Genomic DNA, 26,942 nt, shown 5'->3' with positions numbered 1-26,942 from the left:
TTAGTTTTAAAAATTTTTCCTTTTCTTTTTCATAACATCTTTAACACACTACTTCTCCGCTGCGAAGCGCGGGTATTCTGCTAGTGTCATATAAATGTAAAAATCATGCTGCTATGCTTTTCTGAATGTCGAATAAAAGAAAAATACCAGCTAATTAAATGAGATCAGTGCTATAAGGTGTTGTCACTGATTAGGAATCTGGTTGGAACAAAAACCTGCAGCCACCGGGGGTCCCCAGGATCGACGTTGAGAACCCCTGCTGTAGTAGATCAGTGAGGTAGGGGAGCCACGTTGTGGAGATTTATATATAATTGTAATTCATTTAGAATACTGTTATTATCTATGATGTCACAGGTACAACATTCTCACATTGTATCAGGGTCTGGTGACCTTTGTGTCTTTATGTTTCTCGTCTTTGCATTTTAGTATCTGACGTTTGTTGTCTGTAGTGAAAGAAACAGAGGCAATGGAGGAGGCAGCCAAAAGATAAAGGACCCTTTGCACAGAAACTTCCGGGTTCCAGTCAATGGTACTGTGGTTGCCTTGACAACAGCTCATCGTGCGGGAAAATCAAAAAGAGAAAGAAAAAAAACAAGCAAGCCGAGAGGACACCGCTACTACACACATCTGACTTGACAAGATCAGATCCCAGCTGGACGATCGGACGGCGAGTGTGGCCACCTCGGAGAAGGACATCGCGAGTGCCAGGAGCGGAGAGGAAGCGGAAGGCGAAGAGATCCAGCGGAGCTCAGATGTCACCGTGCTGTCTGTTCCAGACGGGTGACAGTTAATTGAATTTTCTTTCCATGTTTGAATAGAAAGGCTACGCCGAACCCAAGATGCAGTAGCGAGCCGGCGGCAGTTCTCATTGTATTGCATTGGCTGTCCTATAAAGGGCTCTGTGTATTTTATCAACTTTAATAAATGTCCGCTTATGCCACCTGATGGATTGAGCCGTTTTGACTTCAGTCTAACATTAAACAGTAGCTCTGTTTAATTGTTCATCAGAAACAAGGGAAACAAAGTTTTTCAAGAAATGTTTAACTAAAGGTTGAATATTGGAGAAAAAAAACTCGTTCAAAGCGGGTTTTATCCATTTCTCATTTTTGAAAGCAGACTTAAACTCATTATTTCATCCATTCTGGGTCGTGCTCATCCCAGCACGCACATCGCAGCTGAATCAAAGTGCACACCGACACTAGCAGACTCAATTTACATTCACCGAATCTCCGAACCTACACGTCTTTGGAAGGAAACCGACCAGGAAAACGTGCAGCATGCAGGGAACAGCCGGGACGTGACCCCCTTAGCGAGACAGCAGCACTACTGCTGAGCCACCGTGCACTCTGTGTGTTGAATTGTTAGCTTTATTACTATTAACATTGTTTTAGTAAAAGTTCATATACATGCAGTAATGCATAGCATCATGAAAGTGATATCTAATATACATCTCCGTAATGTAAATGTTCAGAGAGCCGTCATATCGGTAATTTTTTTTTTTTATTAATTTTATTGCGATCCATACAAATCAATCAAGTTTTTACAAAAAAGAAAAATTGAATTAAGGACAAATCGATCCCCACCCCTGAGAGAGAGAGCAAGGCAAACGGTGTGAAATTTACGGCTTGTAAACATACCTACATTAATAAATTTGATAAGCCAATAGAGATGAATGAAGAAGGCAAAGAAATAGGGAAATAATTGCTTCCTCTGTGCTTTTAGAGCTTATTTTAAAAGATTACTGATTAGATCCTGCCATGTTTTGAAAAAAGTCCGTCAGTCCTAAGCCAGTCTGTCTCCGAGTTTTTTGCATTCGGAGCTGACATTTAGGCCTACTGCTTTTTCTTCGGCACAGGCAGTTAAATTTTCAGCTATTTCAATCCGAGTCGTGAATGTCTCCTTGACATCCTCCAGTTGATCAGCAAGCGTGCTCAGTTTAACCGAGTTTTCCCGAATGTGCTCTTCAATTTTACAGAGTACCTGGCGCAGCTCCTGTCGCAGCCATTCATTTGCCTCTTTCAACTCCTGTCTCAGTTTCTCATTTGCCTTTACCCTTGCCTTCTCGCTTTTCTTTATCTCTTGCATGAGCTCAGCGAACATCACCTTCAGTTCAGACAGTTCAATTGTGCTTCCTGCCACCGTAGGTGAAGCGGCAGGGCAGGCTCTATTGTAGCCGGTGTCGCCGCTGTTCCCGGCTCACGTGGAGTAATTGAAACCGCGGACTGCAAGGCCTTTTCCAGTTTCAGGTGATCTTCTCCGATCGGCGAGCTATCGAGATCTGCACTCACGATCGTCATTCGCTCCATTTTCGCTCTCAGCCGGTGACGATGTAGCGGACCTTGGTCCCGAGGAGTCTGTACTTTCGCCCATCTGATCCAGGTCTGTCTCAGAAAGGCCGTATCTTGAACTAGGGCTTGCTGATCTTAGCTTGGGTGCAGCTTTAGTTTTTCGGTTCTTTCGGACCCCCTTTCTTGTTGGCTATGTTTATATATGCTTACATATACTGTAGCAGTGCCCCTCGGGTTGAATAAATACAGGATATCTTAGGATAATAAGCAGATAATATAAAAAATAACACCGCTGCTAGCGGAGCTCCAATTCAGACATCCATCTCTCGCAACGGACGAGACCAACTCCATGTGCCAGAGGAAGGCCGTTTAAGAAGCCGCTTCAGTTACGATGGGTTTGACAAACTCTGCTAAATTAAATGTAGCACCCGCCTAGTTGGGTAGAATAGTAAACGTGTTTATTTGATGCTAAGAGCGCGCGCGGCTTTCGGCGCCAAGGGAAGGGAACTCGCGCGCCAAGAGGTGGGCACGTCACCTGTTGAAGAGAAAAAAACGCGGCTGCACAGTCGCTCGCTTTCCCTTTTTTAAGCGACACAGAGCTCGGTGATAAGGACTTTATGGAGGACCGCCACAGCCGCATTCCACAGAGGGCACAGCTGGCATGCAATACGTCTGACATGATTTATCCCAGAAGGAGAAAATGCAAATAAGCAGTGTCAGAAATATCACAGGAGGTAACAACTAATCAGGGAACGCAAATAAATCCCGCATCAAGACGAAGCTGCTGGCGTCATCCCAGACGGAGCCGTGAGATTCCTGTGTTTAACCAAGGAGGAAAATGAGAAGTGTGGGGAAAAGTTCTGGAAGGACACCGTGAGTACACGTGAAGTTATGTACTGCATATGAGCTCCAACTAAGCGCGCCAACGATTTGTTTTTAATATATATTTATTGTTGATTTCTATGTGTGAACCTTACTTGTGCTGAAACTCAAATTTAAGTTGAACTGTGATAATATCCCATAAGCGGTGTGTTTAAATACATGTGTTTCATGTTTTTTTTGTGTTTGTTGTTTTCTATCCATGATTGTGTGAAGTGCTTACATGGTGGTTGCATTCAAATAATTAATAAAAAGGAGTGAGTGTTTATAAATCATTACTTTGAAATAGTGTAACAGTTAGAAATAATAATTGTTTTCATTGAACCCATTGGTTATTAAAATATATTGGGAGGTGTTTAATGTGGATCCCACCAGTGAAATTTCATCCTGGTCATAGGTAACGTGCCAGTTAAATGGTGGAGGGCTGTATAAACATTTATTTTAAGATGGGGGTTACGACGTTCTATGTTAATCATGAAACAAACTACGGGATTAAAATGGAAATGTCGACTTCAATCACGTAATGAATCTTTGTTTCCTTCACTGTTGCCCTAATTGTTTATTTCTGTGGCCCCAATAATTCCGTAATTATAAAGCAACTGCACACATGGGGACGGTAAGCCAGCGCGAGGCTTCCTAACAGAAGACATTTCGAACTCCATCTGTCAGTGCGTGGACCTGAAATGAAGGAGCAACACACACAATAGGAGGAGCGAACAAGCGAGACGAGGGCCGAACGGAGGCCACACAGAGACGACGATCAGTGAAAAGGCATTGGGTTGGGTGGCTGGGCTCAGCGGGGCACGACAACAATTCATGTGTGAAGACCCACACCGCACTCGCCTTAATCCGGAGGGGCTCTCAACGTGGACCATCACAGCAAACCCGACATTCCCAGTCAGGCCATCTAAATATTTCGAGGCCACACGTCTACAAAGCAGAGCAGCCATCTTTTTATGCCCACTCAGGTTGGTTTAAAGGCACAGGATATTCACATCTCAGACGTTTCCCTTTATTTTTCATCTACTTGATCACTTTTTCTGTTTCCATCATGTCTTTTGGGCTCACTGGACACTCATTTTAAGGACTACTGGTTATCCACACAATGCTGTCCCTTAATAACAGGAGAAAGTGAATTAGGAGCAGATAATGAGAAGGGAGTGAGTGAAACAGAAAAGGAAGGCCAGGAAACACCAACAAGAGCAAAGAGAAAATGGAGAGACAGAGACAAGCAAATGAAGACGGGCCCTGCACTTGTGTGACACACACACACACACACACACACTGTCTCGTGAGCCCTGAAGTACAGTCTGTAAGATGAGGTAGGCAGACAAACTCCTAAGGATTAGCAAATCATGAAGAACAGCAACTCACCTTTTAAAAATTCTGAGGTTCAGCAGACTGAAAACTGGAGCTTCACTACCTGAACTGAAAAAGAGAAGAATGGCGACTGTCAAAAAGATGAAGCTTCATAAGATCAGCTTCATTGACTCTCATCCAGAACAGCACCTTTCAAAATGTCATCACACCACAGATCACGTTGCCAAAGAACAGAACATAATGCCAAACGCCACCCCTCCATACCCAGCATACGCACTGGCACATGTCGTTGGCACACTGCGTTCAGTGGTGCTGGTCACTTACATTTGATTTCCTGGCCTTCACAACAGCGAGTCTTCAGTTCCCCTCAGGTGGTCAGGCTGAGCAGTCAGACTTGAAGAGTTCAGCTGGTGAGCCCAAGCAGAATGAGCAGATCAGAAAGTGCAGAGTGCCTTTAAAGACTTTAGTCATGGTGTGCCTTGAGGTCCTAAACGTTCTGCATCTCTGACACTTTTTGTCCAAGCACAAATGTTAAAAGTGTTGCACTGTTGGGAGGCTTTTGTTCTTTACGTGGGCTGCTGCTGGTGCCGCCTTGTCAGATGTCCTCTTTTTGGTGAGGGCCGTGTGGTGGGCTGCTGTTCACCCAGAGCTTCCTCATCCTAATTTGTGTCATGTGAGTTGGAGGCACAGGGGAGTCAACTAAAACAGAGGTGATGAGTTTCATTTGATTAGGGTGCATTGTGATCAGACAGGGCAAAGTCTCCAAAGGATGAACTGGGATGAGCTTTTAAGTCTACGGAGAGTGAAAGAGCAAAGAGTGTGAAGAAGTAAGAAAAGTCCCACATACTGAGCAGCACGTCAAGAACAGGTGTGTTAGTGAGCAGTCCACTCGGGTTCAGATGGGCAGCTTGAGATTATTGATCTGGGTGTTCAGAAGGCTATCAAGAAGGTCCCATATGAACGATGTGATCAAACTGGAACCCGGGGGACCTCAAGATGTGCAGGTGTCTACAAACTTGGATCAAAATTAGGAAACCAATGGGTTTTGTGGAGACCAGCCTTGTCAGAATGAGGTGTAGTAGAAAGTTGTGTCTATGAGGGGTCAGTGTTGGGGTTGCTGCCCTTTTTAATGCACAAGTCAAGAAGCTGGTTACGTTTGATGAGGATACCAAACTAGCTGGGGGGACTGATAATGGAGAATCGGCTGAAGTGTTCCAGAGAAACTTGGAGAGCAGGCAGGCTTGGACACACTGGTGGCAGAGGAAGTTTAACAGAAGGAAATATAAAGTAGGACATGTTACATATGAATAGACAATGGGGGGTGTTGACAAGTTAGCTTTAAAATGTAGGGAGGGCAGACTTGTAGTTTGCTGTAGTCTCTGTGGTGTGTCGGTCAGAACACAGGAGTTAATCCAGCAGACACAGAACAGCCGAACAGGTAAGTTTAGGGAGGCGTATGTGTGTCCTAACACGGTAAACAACAAACACAGAACATTTAGTACATATTGTATATGAATGTTATTTCACTCTGCAATACAGTAAACCTCCAATAGGTGGCGCTGTAGCTAGACATTAACTATCAACGTAAGACATTTACAATTACAGACTCAATGCAGTAACGTACCAGGTGTCCACCTGTATTAGTACATAACATCTCTTAAAGGTTCAATGTAATAACCCACTAATTATTATCAGCAGGCTTTACATTAAACAGAGTATAAACACTGTCTAGTCTACTGAATGGTATTAAATGTATTTATGGTAATAATAATAATAAACACTGAGTGATGTAGATTATTAACATGATTATTAGTACAGAACAGTCTCGGTCAACAAACTTTAAACTTCCCCTGTCATCTCCAGCAGTTCCAGCTCACATGTGGCATCTAAAGTCACAAGGCCACTACACACCCCGATGGCTTTCACGTGACAGGCCCTCAGCGCCTTAAAGATACACAAGCCTTTTTACAGGGGTCTGGAATTTGACAGTACAACTTATGAGAAGGACGTGAGAGTCACTGTAGACACACACACACATACATTGTTCAGATGTGATTGAGAAAACTAATAGGATGTTAGGTTATATAGCGCCTTGATGTATGGAGTTGAAGGCCAAGGAGGTCCTGCTTAAGTGAGATCCACACTGGTGTGGCCTCATCGGGAGTTCTGGTTTTGATCTCCGTGTTTCAAAAAAGACAAAGCAGGAGCTGAAGGGGGAACAACAAAGAGCAATGGACTGAGAGGTCTGAGCTCTGAGGAGACGTTAAAGGACTTGGACCTGTTCAGTTTTAACAAATGGGGATTTAGAGGGGACATCAATGAAAGAATATGGAATGAATGAGTCCAGTGGATTGATTTTAAAATAAAGTCTTCAAAAAGAACATAGGAACACATTAGGGAACTTATCAAGGGCACATTCCACTCACATTTTATAAGGTTTATCTTCACACAGACACATGGAAAAAGAGAATAATGAGTGTGGTGGAGAGCAGGACTTTAGGGGCCTTCAGATTTCGACTTGATGTTCATTTGGTGGACAGGATCGGCGAGCTCTGAATGGCCAGTTCTTGTCACAACTCTTCTAATGTTCTGAGGTTTGAACGTAGCGAAGCAAAGATCAGAATTCTGACTATTGATGCCGCTGGTCCAGGTGGTACTGGTTTATTTGAATGGATCATTTTACCGCTCACCGTGACCAAGCTGAATCCACTTAATGAAGAAGAACAAACCCAAGTGGATTAATGAGTTCAGTGTGCACACATAAGCTATATTTTGATTTGTCCACATTCTTTAAATGACATTGTCCCCGATTGCTTCATGGTAGCCATTGTTAGAGCTCTATTTACAAACCCAGCTTTAGAGGTGGACCTCGTTAATAATGACTTGATGATTATTTATAGATAGATAGATAGATAGATACTTTATTAATCCCAAGGGGAAATTCACATAATTTATGCTTTCTACCCACTTCTGTCCTGCTTCTCTGTCAATCCCATAAACCACTGCTGGAGTCACAAAAGTCCCTACAAAGTCACGTTGCCTTGTGAAATCATGAGCTCCAAAATGCAGTTAATGGGTGACGGGCCAGACGTCCCTAAAGTCCCTGAGCTCCACCTGTACCCTGTGGCCAGTCTGTGCTGCCATTTGAGGGGCTACCCGCAGGTCTCCTCTGATCTCCCCCCAATCTCCATCTGGACAGAAGAGCCAGCATTGCTGGCAATGACGGATTTACATGCCCTCTAGTGCCATGGAGGAAAACTGTGTTCTTATGTCCAGGCCATAGCTCTTGGATTGCTGTTGACTTGGTGCCCACTGCACTTTCATGGCACCCATCCAGTCATCAACTGGCACACACTGGCACTCGTGGCATCTTTATAGTCATCCGAGTGAGTTGTTCTTCTGCTCCCCAGAGCACTTTGTGAGGCATCCAGAGAATTCGGCCTCCTGTTTCAGCAGGCACCCCTGTGTTCCCAAGTCACTTGACACAAATTAGGATGAGGAAGAGGAAGCTCTGGCTGTAGTGCAGCCCACCACACAGCTCTCACCAAAAGGCGAAGGGCGTCTGAGAAGGTGGCAGCAACTCCTGTGAAGAGCGAAAGCCTCCAGACAGTCCAACTCTTTTAACATTTGTGCTTGGACAAAAAGTGTCAGAGATGCAGAACGTTCAGGACCTCCAGGCACACCATGACTAAAGTCTTTAAAGGCACTCGGCACTTTGTGATCTGCTCATTCTGCTTGGGCTCACCAGCTGAACTCTTCAAGTCTGACTGCTCAGCCTGACCATCTGAGGGGAACTGAAGACTCGCTGCTGTGAAGGCCAGGAATCAACTGTGAGTCTGTAAGTGTGCAGCACCACTGAGCCCAGTGTGCCAACAACATGTGCCAGTGGGTATGCCTGGTATGGAGAGGGTGACGTTTGGCATTATGTTGTGTGCTCTGGCTGTGTGATCTGTGGTGTGACGACATTCAAATGGCACTGTGCTGGTAGACAGCATGAAGTGAATGAAGCTGATCTTAGTAATCTTTGTCTCTGTGATAGTCGCCATTCTTCTCTTTTTCAGTTCAGGTAGTGAAGATTCAGTTTTAAGGCAGCTGAACCTGAAAAGAGTTTTTAAAAGGTGAGTTGGTGTCCCTCATGATTTGCTAATTCTTAGCAGTTTGTCTGCCACTCTGCCCACGTCATATACCAGGCTGTGCTTCAGGGCTGACATGACGGTGTGTGTGACACAAGTGCAGGGCCCACCTTCATTTCTCTGTCTCCATCTCTCCATTTTCTCTTTTCTCATTATTCTCAGTGTTCTTGTTGTTGTTTTCAGGTCTTCCCCTTTTCTGTTTAACTCACTCCCTTCTCTTTAGTTGCTCCTAATACACGTTGTCCTGTTATTAACAGACATCATTATGTGGATAGTCAGTAGTTATTAAAATTAGAGACCAGTGAGCCCAAAGGGAAGAATTCAGGATTAAACTCGCGTACCTCCGTTAAGATAGAGCTTTATTGAATTAAATACTCAATACTTTTAAACTGCATGTGCTAAATTAATCGACGGATCAAATCAGCCGTGGATAGAAAATGAACGAAGTGTCGGCACCTCCACTGTAGCCCCCCGTGTCACATCACACATCCTCGTCTCTCTGCAGCTCTCGCTGTGTGGCCTTCGTTCGGCCCGCGTCTCGCTTGTTCGCTCCTCGTGTCGAGTGTGTTGCTCGTCCATTTCGTGTTCACACTGACTGATGAAGATCGAAATGTCTTCTGTTAGGAAGCCTCGCGCTCGCTCGCCGTCTTAGTCTGTTGGGCTGAAAGTGACAGCAGCGCCGGACATCAAACGGTGAGCGACACGCCGCTGATCAGGGCGGCTTCTGTTCGCTTTTAGGTGAGCTGAACTCTGTCATTAATTTTCTCCTAGTTTTTTTTTGTGTGCTGTTGACTTATATTTGTGTTCGCATTACGGAAGAGTATTAGGGACACGGAGGAAAAACAGACAGTGAAGGAATAAAAGTCAATTTCGTGATTAATGTCGAAATGTCCACGCTGATCTTTTAGTTTATTTCGTAATTAAAGTAGAACGTCATAAAGTCCATCATATAATCGATTTTAACGCTTCGTATTTAAAGTGTTTGCCGCTACGAACTTCTTAAACTGTCTTCCAATTGTGATGAATCGCCAAAATGAGCTCATTAAATTGCCGACTTGACGGCTCTCTGAACATTTAGAATGAGGAGATGTACAGTGGATATAATTTTCATGAAGACATGCATTACACCAGTATATGTTTATTACCTGTGCACTTGGGAGAGAAACACCCACATCACGAATTCCCCAGGAACCGCTTCCACCACACTACCCATGGCCCCTCGCTACGCCGTGAGTGCAGCAATTATTTATTTTAAAAACTGTCCCTTTTAACATGACCCGCTGTACCACACCTGGGGCCTCATGTATAAATGGTGCGTACGCACAGAAATGTTGCATAAGAACTTTTCCACGTTCAAATCGCGATGTATAAAACCTACACTTGGCGTAAAGCCTCGCACTTTTCCACGGTACCTCATGCCTTGTCGTATGCAAGTTCTCCGCTCGGTTTTGCAGACTGGCAGCACCCAGCATCAAAGCAGTGCTACTGTTCTTGTGTGATTACTCATTATTTTCCTGATGCGGCTTTATAAATACACTGCAACTCATATTGTTTATTAGTGTAATGTATCTGATTGTAATTAACTTGTAACGATATAATGGTCCAGGGAATAGCCATAGTATTCCAAATAGCATAACTGCTTTAGCGTTGTTACTTTCACTGCACCTTCTTCTTCTTCTTATTTCAGCTCCTCCCGTTAGGAGTTGCCACAGCAGATCATCTTTTTCCATATTACTCTCACTGCACCACTCGGAGTATTTATATCACTGTATCTGAGTGGGAATCACAGCAGCAGCTGATCGAAAAGAGAATTATCGGTATACAGTTTCATGGACACGCTGTCTCAGCCACTGCAAAACGTTTTAAAGCCTTTCCTGTACGGACCTCGCAGTTCAGAAACAGTTTCATCCCAAACTGCACTCAATCAATTGCTCCTTGTAGAACTGTTAGGACTTATAAGTACAATCACCTCACTGTAAACTTGTACTATAGTTATAATATCGCACAACCTGAGCCACTTTATAAAGCACGTATTTAAATATGATAACGATATAATTTTTAAGGTGAAATGCAGCAAAATATGTTTATTATATTATACAGATAAAACTCTAAATTCATTTAAATAATCTATATTCTTCACTGGGAGTGTTGTGAAGGATAGAATAATTGAACATGTACTACAAAGATATTTTAATGTTTCTTAAACGTTTTGAAGAATCAGCGCTCTTAGCTTACAGATGGCTTAACGTCTTATTACAGAGCTGATTGTGTGGTGATTGGGTATTTGGGGAAAGAAAAGCACTGACTGCAGTGACGGCTACGCCAATATATATTGAATATCAAAACAGAAAGAGAAAATAACAACACAGCTAAAAACGCAGCGACAAATTTCGGCAAAAGTTAAATGCTTGTGTCATGAGCACGAGGCGGCTATGCAGTGTCTGCAATGGACGTGGCCATCCACCGTGCATAAGCTACCTTACTGACATTGGCGGCGAAGGACCCACCGATTCTTCCTCTGCCCAGTGCCACCACAAGCCTAGAGCCGCCCCTGAGTACTGCTGCAATAAATTATTTCATCGAAGGTCGCACACAATCACTGCACTGTGAAACTCATGTTTAATAATGTGCTTTAACTCCTATCATCATGAAAATTATATCATGTATACATCTCAATATTTGAGTTATTCAGAGAGCTGTAATATCACGAATGTCATGGATTCTGTGTCTTGTCAGAGGAAGAGAGCCAGTTTAAGAAGCACGTAGTGATTCACACACATAGATCACATAGAAGATCAAATACAAAACAAAGCATTTAACGTGCTACTTTAATTATGATATGATTTGAGAAATTGGTTAATTAAACGATTTTAAGATAAAGTTTATGATGTTCTACTTTACTGACAAAATAAACTGTGATTAAAGTGGAAATGTCGAGATTGAAGTTGACATTTCGTGCTTTTTCCCCACTGTGTGCCTTTTTTTCTCTGTACCCTAATAAGCTTTCATATGACACTCAGACAGTGGGCTACAACTCGGCTTTTCACGGCGACTTTGATATGTGACTTCTTTTTATTTCCGCACTGTGCGATTTTGTGAACGTGAGCTTTCAAGTTTCTCCAACACGCTATGTCACTCGATCAACTTCCTTTTGTTGATTATACCACGGTTTATTTGAACAAATAGTATGTTTTTCCTTTGCCTCCACTTGGTATTTGCTGAAATTCTTATATTTTCCCCCGTGCTTTTCCCATTGTCTTTTCACAGAAGGCTGAGCTTAAGGGCGATTTATATTGATTTGCATATTCAAAGAGACGTAATTCTGGGAGGAGTTGGGGCGTTACATAAAGCGCATGCATGAGCGTTACTTTTCATGCTGACCGGGATTTATGTAGCGGAAGAACGTGGAAGTTGGAGTGTGCACAGATTCCTGCATCTGGAGTTTTCTGTGCGTAAGCACATTTCAGCTTTTGTGCTTACGTCATGTTATAGTGCGAGTTCTACGCACGGCGTTATACATGAGGCCCCAGGTGATGACCACTTTGGCTGTTCGCGACTTCCTAACTCTTCACACTGCTTGGGTGAGCTGAGATCCCGTCTCCTACCGTCTTCATATTCGGTCATGTCATTGGTTCTCTGTAAGTTTGGGGGCTCTGACTTTGTGAGGTGTTCTCCACTGGTCTGTCTGTGACACTCACTTGGTCTTTCACAATCCATCAGTTGTTGAAACTGTAGACACTCCATTTAAGGGCCAACTTATGTTGCCTACATTTTACATGGCTGTCCATTTAACTCGCTCCTCCAGTGGGTCATCAGCAGCAGAGCTCACCTCCATACTGGGCCTGAGGGCTTCAATTCCAAATTCGTAAGATGACAACTTCTTGTGCCTGCGTTTGTAGTCAATAGGCAGAAATGTAAAGAGTTGTTTGACACGATCGATCATTTACTGGATTTAAATAATTTAAAAGAGTTTCTTAGCTTTCATGGTTAAATGCAGGAAGAAAGTTTATTACAAAAAAACACTATTGTGACATCGGGGCCTACCTCCTCTAAGGAATCCACTCTGATATTTTTCAGTCTGCTTTCCTAGAAATAATTGTGGTCTTTAATTTTGAGGTTCCAGTTTATTTTTTCTTCAATCTTTCACTTTTTAACTATCTATCTCTTGCTCTCTCTCTGTCTCTCTCTCTCTCTCTCTCTCGAAACCGGTTAGAGAGATATCAATTATAAACAGACACGGATCACATTTAAAGGGGCATCTCCCAGCATGCACAAGAGTGTCTATTATGGGAAGTTAAAAAAGCGAAGAAGGTGCATGAGTGTCGCAATAGTCAATTCTGCACAGAGAAGCATTTGTTTGTTATAAGTAAGAATCAAAAGTGTACCAAGTTAAGATTAGTGTGCGTTGATGACCAGAGGTGGGTTCGTTTGCATTATACTTGTTTTTTATGTTTTTATATGTTAAGATGTAAAGTCGTTTAAATGTACTGATTACGTTATTGATTTGATTCTATACTGCCGGTAATCTAGTGCTTAATTTCAGTAATACTGCCATCTAGTGTTCTTTGGGTACTTTATCAATAAGTTTCATGTATTCTTTTTTATTGTAGACCACACATACAAATACACCTATACCTACAGTATTCAAATACAGGTGTACATCTCCAAATAAATGAGTTCACTTTCAATCTAAGCTGCTATGTGGAATTCTCTGCATCATTTGCCAGTGTCCAGAGAACACTATAAGTACTGATCATACTAAAGATAAAGTGGTCCTTTGCTACAAAACTAATTCTATTATATTTTTAAATCTTCTTTACTAGAATTATCTGTAATCTTTTATGTTGAAGTTCAGGTTTTATTTTACTGTAACTCTTTGACTTCCTCTCGTCATTTGGCTTGGATTTTATGGCGCTTATGCATCACATAACAGCTTGTGAATGTGTTTGTTTCTGCAGATAACTGTGCTGGAAAATAAAGAAATGAATGGAGCTCAAGGCAGTCAAGGTAGGTCTAATCTTCAGCCATCCATCTTTGGAGTTGTTATTGTCGTCTTCACGTAGCTGAGGCTGTTTGTCTCCTAATGAGTGCATTCACTGGTATGTCACTGCAGTATAAGAGCCTGGAGAGGCTGCCATTTCACAGCATTTTGACTTTAATCTTGACACAGATCTTTGTCTTCCTTCTCTGTGGTCCTAATACTCTTCAATATGACACTCCGGTGGTAAGCTGTGACTTGTCTTTGCAGGTCGACGTTGATATTTGATTACATTTTTGTATTTGGGGGACTCTGTGACTTTCTGATCTTTTGAGTGCCTCCACCACACTGTACTACTCCATCAGTTTCCTTTTGTTACTTACACCACTGCTTAAGCCACCAAACAGTCTGTTTTTACTTGCCTTCACTTCACTGAGCAGCACCTCCATTTGATTTGTTTCAATTCTTCTTTTTTACACATGCTTTTGCTTTTAACAAAACACAGAATGGAAGGGGGTATTTATATTGATTTGCATATTCAAATAGGAAAAATTCTGGGAGGATTTGGGGTGGGGCTGTAGGCAAGACACTGGGTGCCCAGTATAGGCAGTAAGTTCAGGCAGGAGGAAGCGTCAAGCACTCTGATTTCTAAGTCTTACAAGAGGCAACCCTTACAGGAGCGCAAACACCCAATGCTTCCTTTCTTTAAAGCCTATAATGCCACTGCCTACACTGTATTTAAGTAAATGTCCTTCTCCATATGAATGTATGCTATGCCCTTATAGGAGGTATTTTCTGCAAAAATAAAAAATGAAAATACTAAAATGAAAATGAAGTCTCTCTTTTGTGATTTCATTTTCAAAGTCTAAATGAAAAAATGCTGCAAAAATGAAAATGCAATTATCAGCCTGAACAGCAATGAAACTGCGGAAATGAAAATTAAAAAAACATTTCCACCTCACATTTTCATTTTCAAGTTCTCAACATTTACAGTAAATAGCACAGGTTAATTGGCAGGGCTTTGTTCCTCAATTTCCCACAATTCTTTGTCCTCTGTAGCGTTAGAAGCCCCTTTGATTGATGGAATACTTCTCACGTCATCTCTTTAATTACGTGATTTTGATCTTTTGACCCCCATATTGCGAGCTTCACAGCAAAACCGTCTCACAAAATCCGAAGACCATGCATAATTCTAACTCTGAAGTAGTTAATGTGCAATTTAATTACAAAATTTAACATGACAGAAATTAGCCTTTATTATGTCACTAGCCGACGCCCGCTGTAGCATACGGTGGTATAAGAATAGGAACGGAAAACGGTGAGAAAGGAATTCAGAAATCAAGAAGAAAGAAATACTTCTTAGAAGACGCAGTTGTGAATTGGTGTTTTGCTGGAGACGACAGATAATGAGTCGAAAGATCTAACCGTAGACGTAGCCACGTACAACAATAGTCTTGTTGCATGTATCTTGGACTTCCTGGAAATAATATGATAATTTTGTCTACACGTACATTATTATTTTCAGCCTTCGCTTGCAGTGCGTCTGATAGTCCTTTGTATTGTTCCATGCGCAGATCTTGTTGATGTAATCTGAGATAGTTGAGACGCGTGCCCTCTGTTTTAACATACGCATATACGACGTACTGTTGGAATAGTTTGCTGCTGGAGTGCAAAATACTAAATGTATTCCTCATTGATGATCTGTACACGTAAAATACTAAATGTATTCCTCATTGATGATCTGTACACGTAAAATTGGCATTGAGTAAGCCTGATTCGCTTGACGGTTCTTTTCTCGGGAACATATTGTAAATCTTTGTGCCAGCCAGTGTCTCTGTAAGGGAATAAAAGTGAGTAAACCACAGGATCGCAATTCATATTGAGCGGGGAAATCTGTTTACAGGAGTTGCCTCTGGGATAGATGCAAATGTCCCTTTCGGTAGGGGGTTCGCCATCTTCTCTGACAAAAATCACTGCAACATCGGTGTGACGTGTCGGGGCATTGTATCGTCGTAAATCCTGCCCAGGGTTTTCGTTAAAAACCACTCGTATAGATGTTGTTGGATTGGACTGAGCGATTTCATGCCTGTATTTTGTATGATTTAGCGAAGGGGTTGATGGTTCTGAGCATGGAATCTAGCTGGAGAAGTACATTTTCGCTGCATGCAGAGTTTGCTTTATTTTGTAAGCATACTTCAGTAGCTTGCGCTGTGTCAAAAACATACAACTGTCCATATTCTGGAGAGGTAAAGATATTAGTGTATAGTGGAGAGATTTGGTGATAAATGTGCCCGTGTATTTTAAAACAGTATGGTCCGTGGCCAGGAGATTGAATTATCTGTGGAAGAGGACGAATAGGAATCGAGAAATGCCGTGTTGGTTACGTGTGGGCAGGACCGGTTTTGAAGTGGAAGCAGGACGAACCAGAAGAGAAATATATATGAGATAATTTGAATTTATTTATATTCATGTAGCAATGGGACACTTTGTATTTTTGTCATATTATAGTGTAGCATCGGCACAGAGTACCACAATGGCTGGATTCCCTGCTATTAAGTCTCGCTGTCCTTAAAGGGACTGATTGCTTTTTTGCTGCAGTAGTTGGAAAAGCCTGTGCAACTGTGCAGTTGTCATTTTTAATGGCCCCCTTGCTATTGATAATACAATGCCAGCTCAATCTTTTGGTGACTCGTCCCTAGTTGATATAACGTGTCCTGTGCCATCGCATAGCCCTCCCTTCAAAGTCACTGTCCCCAGCGGAACCTTCCAACTTCTTGCGGCAGGAACTCGTTGAAACGCCTGAACGATCTTCTCTCACACTTTGGTCATGCTGCCGGTGTTGAGGGCACATCAGCAGGGTTTGGGAGTGATGTGTTGTCAAATGGCGCAGCAGAGATGTTCTGTGCTGCACTGGTATGTGGCACGACCAGGATGTTAAGTGCTGTGCAGCAGGCGAACCTCCTCGTATGGAGATGCAGATGTTTCCTTTTCGTTGCTGCTTTTGGTTACTGAACTAGCGCTGCAAACCGCGTTCCAGGTCTGGACCTCAGCTTTGAGACTCTCCCTCTACCACTGCTTCACAATGCCTTGTCCTTTTGCTTGCACATTTTCACCACCGGGTTTGCCTCTCACGGCTCACTTGGAGTCAGTGGCAACTCGATCAGCCACACTTTTCACCTCTTCATGAGCCTGAAGCTCCGCCGGTGTCCATGCACCTGCAAAATGGTCCTTAGATAGATAGATAGATAGATAGATACTTTATTAATCCCAAGGGGAAATTCACATAATCCAGCAGCAGTATACTGATACAAAGAAACAATATTAAATTAAAGAGTAATAAAAATGAAAAAAAAAGAAAAAAAGCAGACAATAACTTTGAGTAATGTTCGCATTTACTCCCCCAGGTGGAATTGAAGAGTCGCATAGTGTGGGGGAGGAACGATCTCCTCAGTCTGTCAGTGGAGCAGGATGGTGACAAAAGTCTGTCACTGAAGCTACTCCTCTGCCTGGAGATGACACTGTTCAGTGGATGCAGTGGGTTCTTCATGATTGACAGGAGTTTGCTTAATGCCCGTCGCTCTGCCACAGATGTTAAACTGTCCAACTTTACTCCTACAATAGAGCCTGCCTTCTTAACAAGTTTGTCCAGGCGTGAGGCATCTTTCATCTTAATGCTGCCACCCCAGCACACCACCGCGTAGAAGAGGGCACTCACCACAACCGTCTGGTAGAACATCTGCAGCATCTTACTGCAGATGTTGAACGACGCCAACCTTCTTAGAAAGTATAGTTGGCTCTGACCTTTCTTACACAGAGCATCAGTATTGGCAGTCCAGTCCAATTTGTCATCCAGCTGCATTCCCAGATATTTATAGGTCTGCACCCTCTGCACAGTCACCTCTGATGATCATGGGGTCTATGAGGGGCCTGGGCCTCCTAAAATCCACCACCAGCTCCTTGGTTTTGCTGGTGTTCAGGTGTAAGTGGTTTGAGTCGCACCATTTAACAAAGTCCTTGATTAGCTTCCTGTACTCCTCTTCCTGCCCACTCCTGATGCAGCCCACAATATCAGTGTCGTCAGTGGACTTTTGCACATGGCAGGACTCCGAGTCATATTGGAAGTCTGATGTATGTTGGCTGAACAGGACTGGAGAAAGTCCAGTCCCCTGCGGCGCTCCTGTGTTGCTGACCACAATGTCAGACCTGCAGTTCCCGAGACGCACATATTGAGGTCTGTCTGTAAGATAGTCCATGATCCATGGCACCAAGTGTGAATCTACTCCCATCTCTGTCAGCTTGTCCTTAAGGAGCAGATGTTTTCCAAAGCCTCGGGACTCTCCCCTGTTCCAGGCTCAGGTTGAAGATGTGCTGTAGAGGACTCCCTAGTTCAAACGCACAGGCCTTCAGCAGTCGTGGCGATACTCCACCTGGACCCGCTGCTTTGCTGGCACAAAGTCTCCTCGGCTCTCTGCTCACCTGTGCTGCTGTAATTGAGGGTGGGGATGTCACTCCTATGCCGGTATCAGTAGAAGGATGGATGGAGGGTGCAGTACTCCGAGGTGAGAGTGGGTTAGGGTGATCAAACCTGTTAAAGAAGTTGTTCATCTGGTTTGCTCTCTCCACGCCTCTCCAGATGGTGGCACCCCACTTCAAGCTGCAGCCAGTGATGATCTTCATCACATCCCTCACTTCCTTCATGCTGTTATTGTGTAACTTCTGCTCCAACTTTCTCCTGTACTGCTTTTCTTCTGGTTCAAAAGGCCTTTGATGTCACTTGTAATTCATGGCTTGTTGTTAGCATAGCAGCGTACTGTTCTTACTGGAACTACTGTACAATGTCCATCCAGAAGTTGATGTAATCAGTTGTGCAGTCAACAACCTCCTCAATGTTCTCACTATGTGACCCCTGCAGGATATCCCAGTCCGTAGTTCCAGTCTGTCAAAGCCTGCTCTGCCTCGGGGGACCACTTCCTGAATGAGCGTCTGGTTGTAGGTAGCGCCTTCACTCTTGATTTGCAGTGAGGCTGAAGCAGAACCAGGTTATGATCTGCAGGGTGGCGCTGTATGCGTCTTTAAAGTTTGCATACAGTAGGTCGATAGTCCTATTTCCTCGGGTGTTAACAATCCACATACTGGGAGAAGGCTGGTAATGTTTTGTCCAGTGTCACATGGTTAAAGTCTCCAGCGATTAGCACAAGTGCCTCAGGGTGCTGCGTTTGTAGTTTAGCAACAGCGGAATGGATGATGTCACTCGCTATCTCCACGTCCGCCCGAGAAGGGATGTAAACAATAACAACAATGACGTGTCCAAACTCTCTGGGCAAGTAATAGGGACGCAGGCTTACAGCCAACAGTTCGATGTCCCTGCAGCGAGTGGAGATTTTAATGTTTACGTGTCCAGAGTTGCACCACCTCGTGTTCACACAGAGAGCGAGTCCTCCTCCTTTCCGCTTCCCGCAGGTATTTGCGTCTCTGTCCGCTCTAACTGTGCTAAACCCGGGTAGCTCCACGTTAGCATCTGGGATGTTAGTTGTTAGCCACGCTTCACAAAAACACAATAAACTGCATTCTTTGTAGGTTCTGACATTTTTCACCAGCGCAACCAGTTCGTCGATCTTATTTGGTAGTGAGTTCACATTTCCCAGGATCACAGAAGGCACCGAAGGTTTGTAGCACCACTTTCTCGCTAGCCGCTTAGCTTTTATTTTAGCGCCGGCTCTGCTGCCACAATACGACCTTCTTACCTCATCACGTAAATAGGGAACCACACCGCATGGGCCTTTGTTCTCAGCGCTTGAAGTTGACTACCTGAATAGACAAGTGTCGGCATGTAAAAATCCATGTCCAAGTAGTAAAAAGTGTCCAGGGAATGAGTCCACATAAAATAAAGTGGTAGGAATGATCAGTGAAATAGAGAATGATAGAGTAAAAGGTAGAAAGATAAAGTCATACACGGACCTGCTGGAAAGGCTGCTACTCACGGTGGCGCCTGAGAAATGTTGCGATTAATTGCAACAATCAAATTGTCATGTGCAAAATTCAATAATGAACTCAAAAGTAGTGTATTGCGTGTATTTGGTTTGCAAACACTTCAAACAAGTAAGGTGCTTTTTAACAGCAGTATGTATTCCCTTCACATAGTAGCAGTTAAAATATTTCTTGTAAATCTCAACTTAAACATTAATGTAATCAAATCAAATATAAAACCAAAGCTATTTGCCACTGCCAGGGCATTAACGTTTTATCAAGTTTGTTATAGAAAAAGAAGTTACCCTCAGAGTCGAGAGCCACGGTTACAAGATTATAACAGCAAGTTAACATTTATAAATTGGTTTTCTTTTTTATCTGAACAGATACCAGCAGAAACATTGTCTTTTATCAGGGAGCAGCATAAACGGTTGTTTGTTCAGTAGCAACTCTTTGAGGGCTAACATTTTTTCCAAAAAACTCAGTTTTCTAAAAAGCAGACAAAGCAATGGTTTCACACAACAAACAACATAAAACGTCTGTTGCTGCCTGTAGTGCCTGCCTTTGGCGAATGTTTGCAACAGCAGTGGCTCGACGGCCAGCAGGAGTGCATGGCGGGCGGGCTGCCTGGCTGTCTTTGTGAGACAAGTGCGTGCGGGTGGCAACTGCAGTGAGATACAATATGGTTTGTACCTCCTGTCATCCTAAGTGTCTGTCTTCCCAGGCGAACGTTGCCATAGATGCTTCAGCTACACGAACGTGTTCCGCACCACAATCAGCTGGGGACCGATCAGCTGATGCCGGTACCTCACTTTTGTTTTCGACCTACATCTCCAGATCACTTGCATCAAAATCAGAGTCCAACAAATCAGCGATAATGCAAAAAACGTTTTGCTTTGAGCGTTCACTTTGGTGTCTCTCCACATGCCATTTTAGAAGCTGTTTGCTCTTCGCTACTCCATGCACGCGTAGGGAATGGAGGTCAAATCAACAAAAGTAACATTCCTTCTAGCAAAAGCGCATTGAAAAGCCCTGTAACAAGAGGATCACTGATCTGTATTGATCGCTAGTGAGACTGAGGCTTTCAAAATAATAAAAATAACAAAAGCTGTGTTAACGTGCGACAAAATAATCGTTGGCATTAATTAATGTGTTAACGCAATAATAACATGTTAACTTGCCCAGCCCCTAATTAAAACATATTAATTTGAATTGATTACAGGTACTCTGCTTTGTTGTGTGTATTGGTAAAAATGAACTTTCCACATTATATTTATCCTAATTAAGCCACTGAACTAATGCCAGTGGGCTTAATACTGTACTGTGGAAATGAGTTTTTCGATTAGTAGAGAATATTTGGAGATGTGTTAGCCAAAGTTGTCCAACTTTATTGCCATATGTGAAGAGCTGCTTCTTTTGTTTACGCTCCATGTTGGTCTTTTCCTCCAAGAAATGTTTGCGAGATTAGCAAACCGCTTTCTAAGGTAATACAAACCAAAGATCTAATGATGTGTTTGTTTCTATTCAAGTTCGTACTGCTAGTCATCTCATGGAAATTTGTTTCGTTGTGTAGAAAGAACATGCAATGCAGTCTGTCAGTGACTTTGAAAGTCCAGCACCTCAGAGAAGTAGAGAAATGGAGGATGAAAGAAAGAACGGAGAGGAATTGAGGGTGGAGAGCTCATGACATTGCTGCCATTCACTTCAGTGGAGCTGTGCTGTCCATTGTCTGATCTGATATTAATTTTTAATGCAGTAAGCCAGAGACAGAGACAGAGAAGACATACGAGGAAAAACCAAGAAGGACATCAGGATGCCAAATCCAGTGGCCGGTTACACCAGGAAAAAGGAAGAGTGGATGACAGGCGTGAAGGCGCTGAGAACTCTTCTCCCGTGTCTGACTTGACGTAAGCTGCAGTGTGTTATGAGTTGTGAAATTCAATCCAGTTGGGTTTGACATGGCGGACGGTGCTTTGCTTAGTTTGGTGCTGCTGCTTCACGGCTCACAAGATGGAATTTAAATCCTCTAATGCTGAGATCAGAGTAAGCAGGTGCTAGAAATGGAAGTATGACTTGTACAGAAGTAATAAAAACTTCTTATTTAACAGTCAGTTGTAGGAAATTTGACAGACTAATGCAGTGGAAAAGAGTGCTGCTGCTGTGAACTGTTTGATCTGGTGAAGTTCATGAGAGCTCGTTTTCCACCATAGCAAGTCACTATTGTGCATTTTTTAAAGGCCTGCTGGTGTAGAGGAAGATGAAGATGTCAAGGAGGCCACTGGAGAAAGTCTGCTGCAGGATTCTGTGAATCCATCACAAGATGTGAGGTACTTTTATTTTCTTTACAATTGAGAAACATTTTCTGTCCCCCCTGGCCATTGGACTTTACTCTTATTCACTGTTAATTAATGTTGATTTATTTTGTTTTCTTATTGTGTCTTTTATTTTTCTATTCTTTATTATGTAAAGCACTTTGAGCTACTGTTTGTATGAAAATGTGCTATATAAATAAATGTTGTTGTTGATTTAATTACTGTATATTGTATATCAAATGAAACTTAATTAAGAATTGTATTATAAAATACATTACATTACAAACTGCAGCAATTACTGAAGATCTTTGAGGAACTGGGTATTAACATTGTAGTAACTGTGGCACTAAAGTCAGAAAACGACTAGGAAACATAACCTTTAAAGCCACTTGATAGTCTTTAATGGAACTGCTGGTACTACTAATCGTTCCTATAGGAGAAAATATGCAAAAAGTCAGTTTATTCCTTGTAAATGGAGTATATTGTAATATAGCATGTTTGATGTTTTAAAGATCAAGCAAAATAATGAGCATGGAGAAAATAACAGAACTATTACAAGCTCATAGTAAAAAGGTGATCACTCCGAGCTACAGACGAATTTTCATCAGTAGAGTAGATGTTTGGACCACAGCCTTCCGATACTTTCACCAGGACAGCTTTGCAAGGCACCACGGTTTGCTCATGGTCTCATTTGCTTGTGATCTGCACGCTTTTGAAATGGAACCACCAGACTGCGGAGGACCAAGACGAGAATTTTTTCGTCGGCTTATTAAGGCAATCTTTGAAGACAGCGGAGCCTTTGAAGGTATTTTTCCTAAGCATGTAGTTTCCATTTTGTTCTCAGGCTGCTGTAAAGTCTGCTCTGGTACTTTGAAAAGGTGTTTCAGAAAGTCGGGTCTTCTTAGTAGAGTTTTGAAAACCAAAATCTAACCAAAAATATCCAACTTGTGTTTTCAGGCTGTTTCATTTGTTATTTTGCTGTCCTTTACGAGAACTCCATAAATGATAACTTCACCCTTATGTATAAAATAAGAATTTTCACATGACCATAAATTGGGATTAATAAAGTATCTATCTATCTATCTATCTATCTATCTATCTATCTATCTATCTATCTATCTATCTATCTATCTATCTATCTATCTATCTATCTATCTAAACTCAAAGATCTTTGTTTCCACCTCAGTGACAGATGTTTTCTGCAGTGGACAAACACTTTGTGATCTGCTTTTACGGCTTATCATGATGCGGCATTTCAGGACCCTTTACATCAGCACCGTTCACTTTGTGGTGAAGATCATGCAGATGTTGTGTTGTACTTCTTTCCAGAGTCACCCACTGGTTTTATACCAAAACTGAATGCCAGTCATTTGGAAAATGGAGTTTACCGGACCATTGGGAGGATGATGTCCACCATAATGATCCAGGGGGGTGAGCCCCCAGCACGTCTAGCACCTTGTGTGGTGGACTACATTTTGACTGGAGATGTCCTCCAAGTGAATGCTACGCCTGATGATGTCTCAGCCTCTGAGCTTAGAGAAATGCTGAAGAAGGTATTGTTGGGATGCAGAGACTCTGATTTATGACATTGGGGCTGATTAGAGATGATTTAAATCCTGATCCTTATTTTTGTTGGTATAAATTCAAATATTTTAAAATGTTTAAAGTGTCTCAGTCATGTGAAGCTCCAGGAGACTTTACAAATAAACATTTTATCCTCTTTAGGTGGAAACATCGAGCACAGAAAGAGAGCTGGAAGACGCAGTCAAGCGGTGCGACTCTTGGCGCTTTGAGGTGGAAGGTCTTCCAAACCCAGTTAATATGAATACTAAAGATACTTTGGTGAAGAAGGCAGCCCTCTTTCATGTAATCTTAAAAAGCCAAGCTTGTCTCGATCAGTTAATCGATGGACTGTCGTACTACGAGGTAACTCGATTCTAATGGTGGCATGTTTGTGGTGTGATGTTTCTGTGTAAGTCGATGAACATTTCATGTCTCTTTTGTTTAAATTCTTGAGACTTGTTAACATTAAGACATTGGCTACAACAAACACACTGAAGCGGATTCTCAAGTTTGATTTGTCATTTCTTTGCTTGTCATTTTTTGCACTTGTATACGTATGTTGACTGGTCCCATTTATTTGGACAGTTTAGAAATCGATGGAATGGAGAAGTGCAGTGTAATAATAAATAAACAGAAGTAAAGGACATGCTCCTGAAGCTTTGATAAATACCACCTCAATAACTTCAGGTTTTTGCAACTAATCGAAGATTTGTGAATGTTATGTAAGACAAATATTTTCTTTTTGTCTTCAGGTACTTCCACTTTTCAGAGAAAATCCTAGCATGCATATTTTTCTTGACATGCCTAAAGTAAAGAAGGAATTTACTGCCGATGATATTGCAGGAATGTTTAAACCACGGTATTCTGAACTTCATAGCAGATTTGGTCAGGAGGCGATGGTGTTAAAATTTCTTGAATTTCTCGAGTATATACAAGGTGAGTGGGAACAATATTTAGGTATCCATCAGCTTGAGTGCAAGGCACAAACACAGCTGCCATTACCAATGTCCCTAAAGAGAGAGATAAATGCATGTATCAATGTACACTGTGCTCTAGCTGTTAGTATTTATGAATTCAATGTGCAGAAATGTTTGATTGATGCACTACCATAAAGTCCCAATGATGGTGGACACAAACTCTGAGACTTGATATCCAAAAAACAATTCACTCAAAGCAGGCGCTCAAGGAGAAGCTATGTTCTTTATGCAGACAGCCGCCTTCTATAAAGTTTAGATTTTTGCATACAGGAACTTCACGTTCGTCCCAACACATTAATCTTTAGTTTTGAGCCCTGCACCTTACAACCTTAGACAGTCAGCTAGTAAATGTATTTTTAAGGATTTTTTGTGGTTCTAGAAGATGAGTAATGTTGGATTGTTTTTGAAAAACATGGTCTGCATCACAAATGCAACCTTTCCTTCTTAACAGCACACCATGAATCTATTTATATGAAAACACTGAGTATTCATCAATATATCAAAATGAGCAATGTGATTATTATCTTGAGTAAAATTAATAACTTCCTTAAGTAAATGGAATATTGATTTTTAATGGCAAGTTGGTAATGCAGGTGTGGTAATTTACCTCCAACTTGAGAGTAAGACTGTTTAGTTAGATTTAAGATAATTATTAAATGAATTTTATGTACTGCTGAACAGCTAATAATAAAATTTAAATAGTTCCTTATTTTACTGAATGTAGAGGAATGAAGGTCAGAAGGACCACCACGACAGAATACATGTGTGTGAATGACAGGGAGGTCAGTGGAATGGTGAGGATGAGGGGAGTAGAGTTGGCGAAGGTGGAGGAGTTTAAATATTTGGGATCAACAGCACAGAGTAATGGGGATTGTGGAAGAGAGGTGAAGAAGAGAGTGCAGGCAGGGTGGAGCGGGTGGAGAAGAGTGTCAGGAGTGATTTGTGACAGACGGGTATCAGCAAGAGTGACAGGGAAGGTCTACAGGACGGTAGTGAGACCAGCTGTGTTATATGGGCTGGAGACGGTGGCACAGGAGACAGAGCTGGAGGTGGCAGAGTTAAAGATGTTAAGATTGGCATTGAGTGTGACGAGGATGGACGGGACTAGAAATGAGGACATTAGAGGGTCATCTTAAGTTGGGAGACAAAGTCAGAGAGGCGAGATGGCGTTGGTCTGGACATGTGCAGAGGAGCAATGCTGGGTGTATTGGGAAAAAGATGTTAATGATAGAGCTGCCAGGCAAGAGGAAAAGAGGAAAACTTAAGAGGAGGTTTATGGATGTAGTGAGAGAGGACATGCAGGTGACGGGTGTGACAGAGCAAGATGACGAGGACAGGAAGATATGGAAGAGGATGATCTGCTGTGGCAACCCCTAACGGGAGCAGCTGAAAGAAGAAGTGGTCTCTGCATCTCACCAGGGAGTTCATTTCATCAATAAATTACAACCAGTTTTTGATAGTGGTGTTTAAAATATTTCTATTCATGTAGACGGCAGTTTAGCGTGTCTTCACCTGACATGTTTTAAGATTTTTTTTGTTTTGTTTTAAGGTAAAACACTTGAAGAGAAATTGCATTTCAGGGTACTGACCAAAGCACAGGAGACATTTTTGAAAACACTGCGCCCTGTCCACATTCTTCAATTTGCAACAGGGAGCAGCACAATTCCCACTCTTGGGTTCAATCCACGTCCCCACATAGTATTTCTTTATGGTGATCGAACAAGCCATCCAAAAGCAAACACCAGTAGAAATGAGCTCCAGATTTGTTTCTCTTTGGAAAATATGTCAGATTCTGATGAATTTGATTTTTCATTCTTTGAAGCTTTGATGAATAGTCCTGTGTGCCGATAAGGTCCCTGTACCTGTAGATGGAATAAAGAAATACAACATGTTGATTCAACCATCTTGTGTTTTCTTTTCATTAAAAGATAGCAAACAAAATTAAAGTTGTGCAAAATGTGAACAATTCAGAAACTTATATTTTGTCTTGCTGCATTTGATTTGAGGTTATTCTTGCCAAAGTTCAACTGCAATTGTATTTCTTTTTGCATGTAATAAGAAACAAAAGGTATCCATTGTGATGTGTGAGTCACTGCCCTGCACCTGAGAGAAGACGCCGAGTTCAAAGGCTTCAAGAAAACCAACTTTATTTTTTTTTAATCAAAACAAGAACAGTCATGGTATTTATCCCAATGGAAGCTACCACTTGACTACACACTGACACAGCAACGAGCAGGGACGGGTGCAGGTCAGTGGCCGGATTATAATGTTCCTCGCATCACTCGTGGGGCGTAAGACATGTTACACTGAAAGGCTGCGAAGTTGCAGTTGCCTTGGCAATGGACAAGCAGCCCTCGACAGATGCGTGCATCACCATTGGGGAGGGTCTCTAAAGAGCTCAACAATCTTAACAGCCCCCCAAAGCTTTGTCCACACTCCCTAAGCAGAGTTCGGCCAGATGTGACAGAACGTTCGTGTTGACATGCACAGCCCCGGAGCGGTGTCAAGCATCAAAAGCAACAGGC

The 26,942-nt window shown here is 42.4% G+C and overlaps 1 protein-coding gene across 3 annotated transcripts; it reads left to right on the top strand.

Moving 5' to 3' along the window:
- Window positions 1-2,957: 2,957 nt before the first annotated feature.
- On the top strand, window positions 2,958-26,278 carry LOC120515840. Of its 3 annotated transcripts, none has more exons than XM_039737169.1 (9): window positions 2,958-3,161; window positions 13,579-13,627; window positions 21,322-21,472; window positions 21,803-21,892; window positions 22,390-22,682; window positions 23,207-23,430; window positions 23,603-23,803; window positions 24,193-24,376; window positions 25,967-26,278. In XM_039737169.1, exons 2-9 carry the CDS (start codon window positions 13,603-13,605, stop codon window positions 26,266-26,268), a joined length of 1,470 nt encoding a protein of 489 aa, XP_039593103.1. In that variant the 5' UTR covers window positions 2,958-3,161; window positions 13,579-13,602; the 3' UTR covers window positions 26,269-26,278. The 3 variants fall into 3 exon arrangements, with proteins under 3 accessions (XP_039593103.1, XP_039593102.1, XP_039593104.1); XM_039737168.1 differs by lacking the exon at window positions 2,958-3,161 and adding an exon at window positions 9,096-9,358; XM_039737170.1 differs by lacking the exons at window positions 2,958-3,161; window positions 13,579-13,627; window positions 21,322-21,472 and having other exon boundaries at window positions 21,825-21,887.
- Window positions 26,279-26,942: the final 664 nt, after the last annotated feature.

The sequence above is a fragment of the Polypterus senegalus genome, chromosome 15 (genome assembly GCF_016835505.1).
Source record: "Polypterus senegalus isolate Bchr_013 chromosome 15, ASM1683550v1, whole genome shotgun sequence".
Lineage (NCBI taxonomy): Eukaryota > Metazoa > Chordata > Cladistia > Polypteriformes > Polypteridae > Polypterus > Polypterus senegalus.
This window is presented reverse-complemented; position numbering and strand designations above follow the sequence as displayed.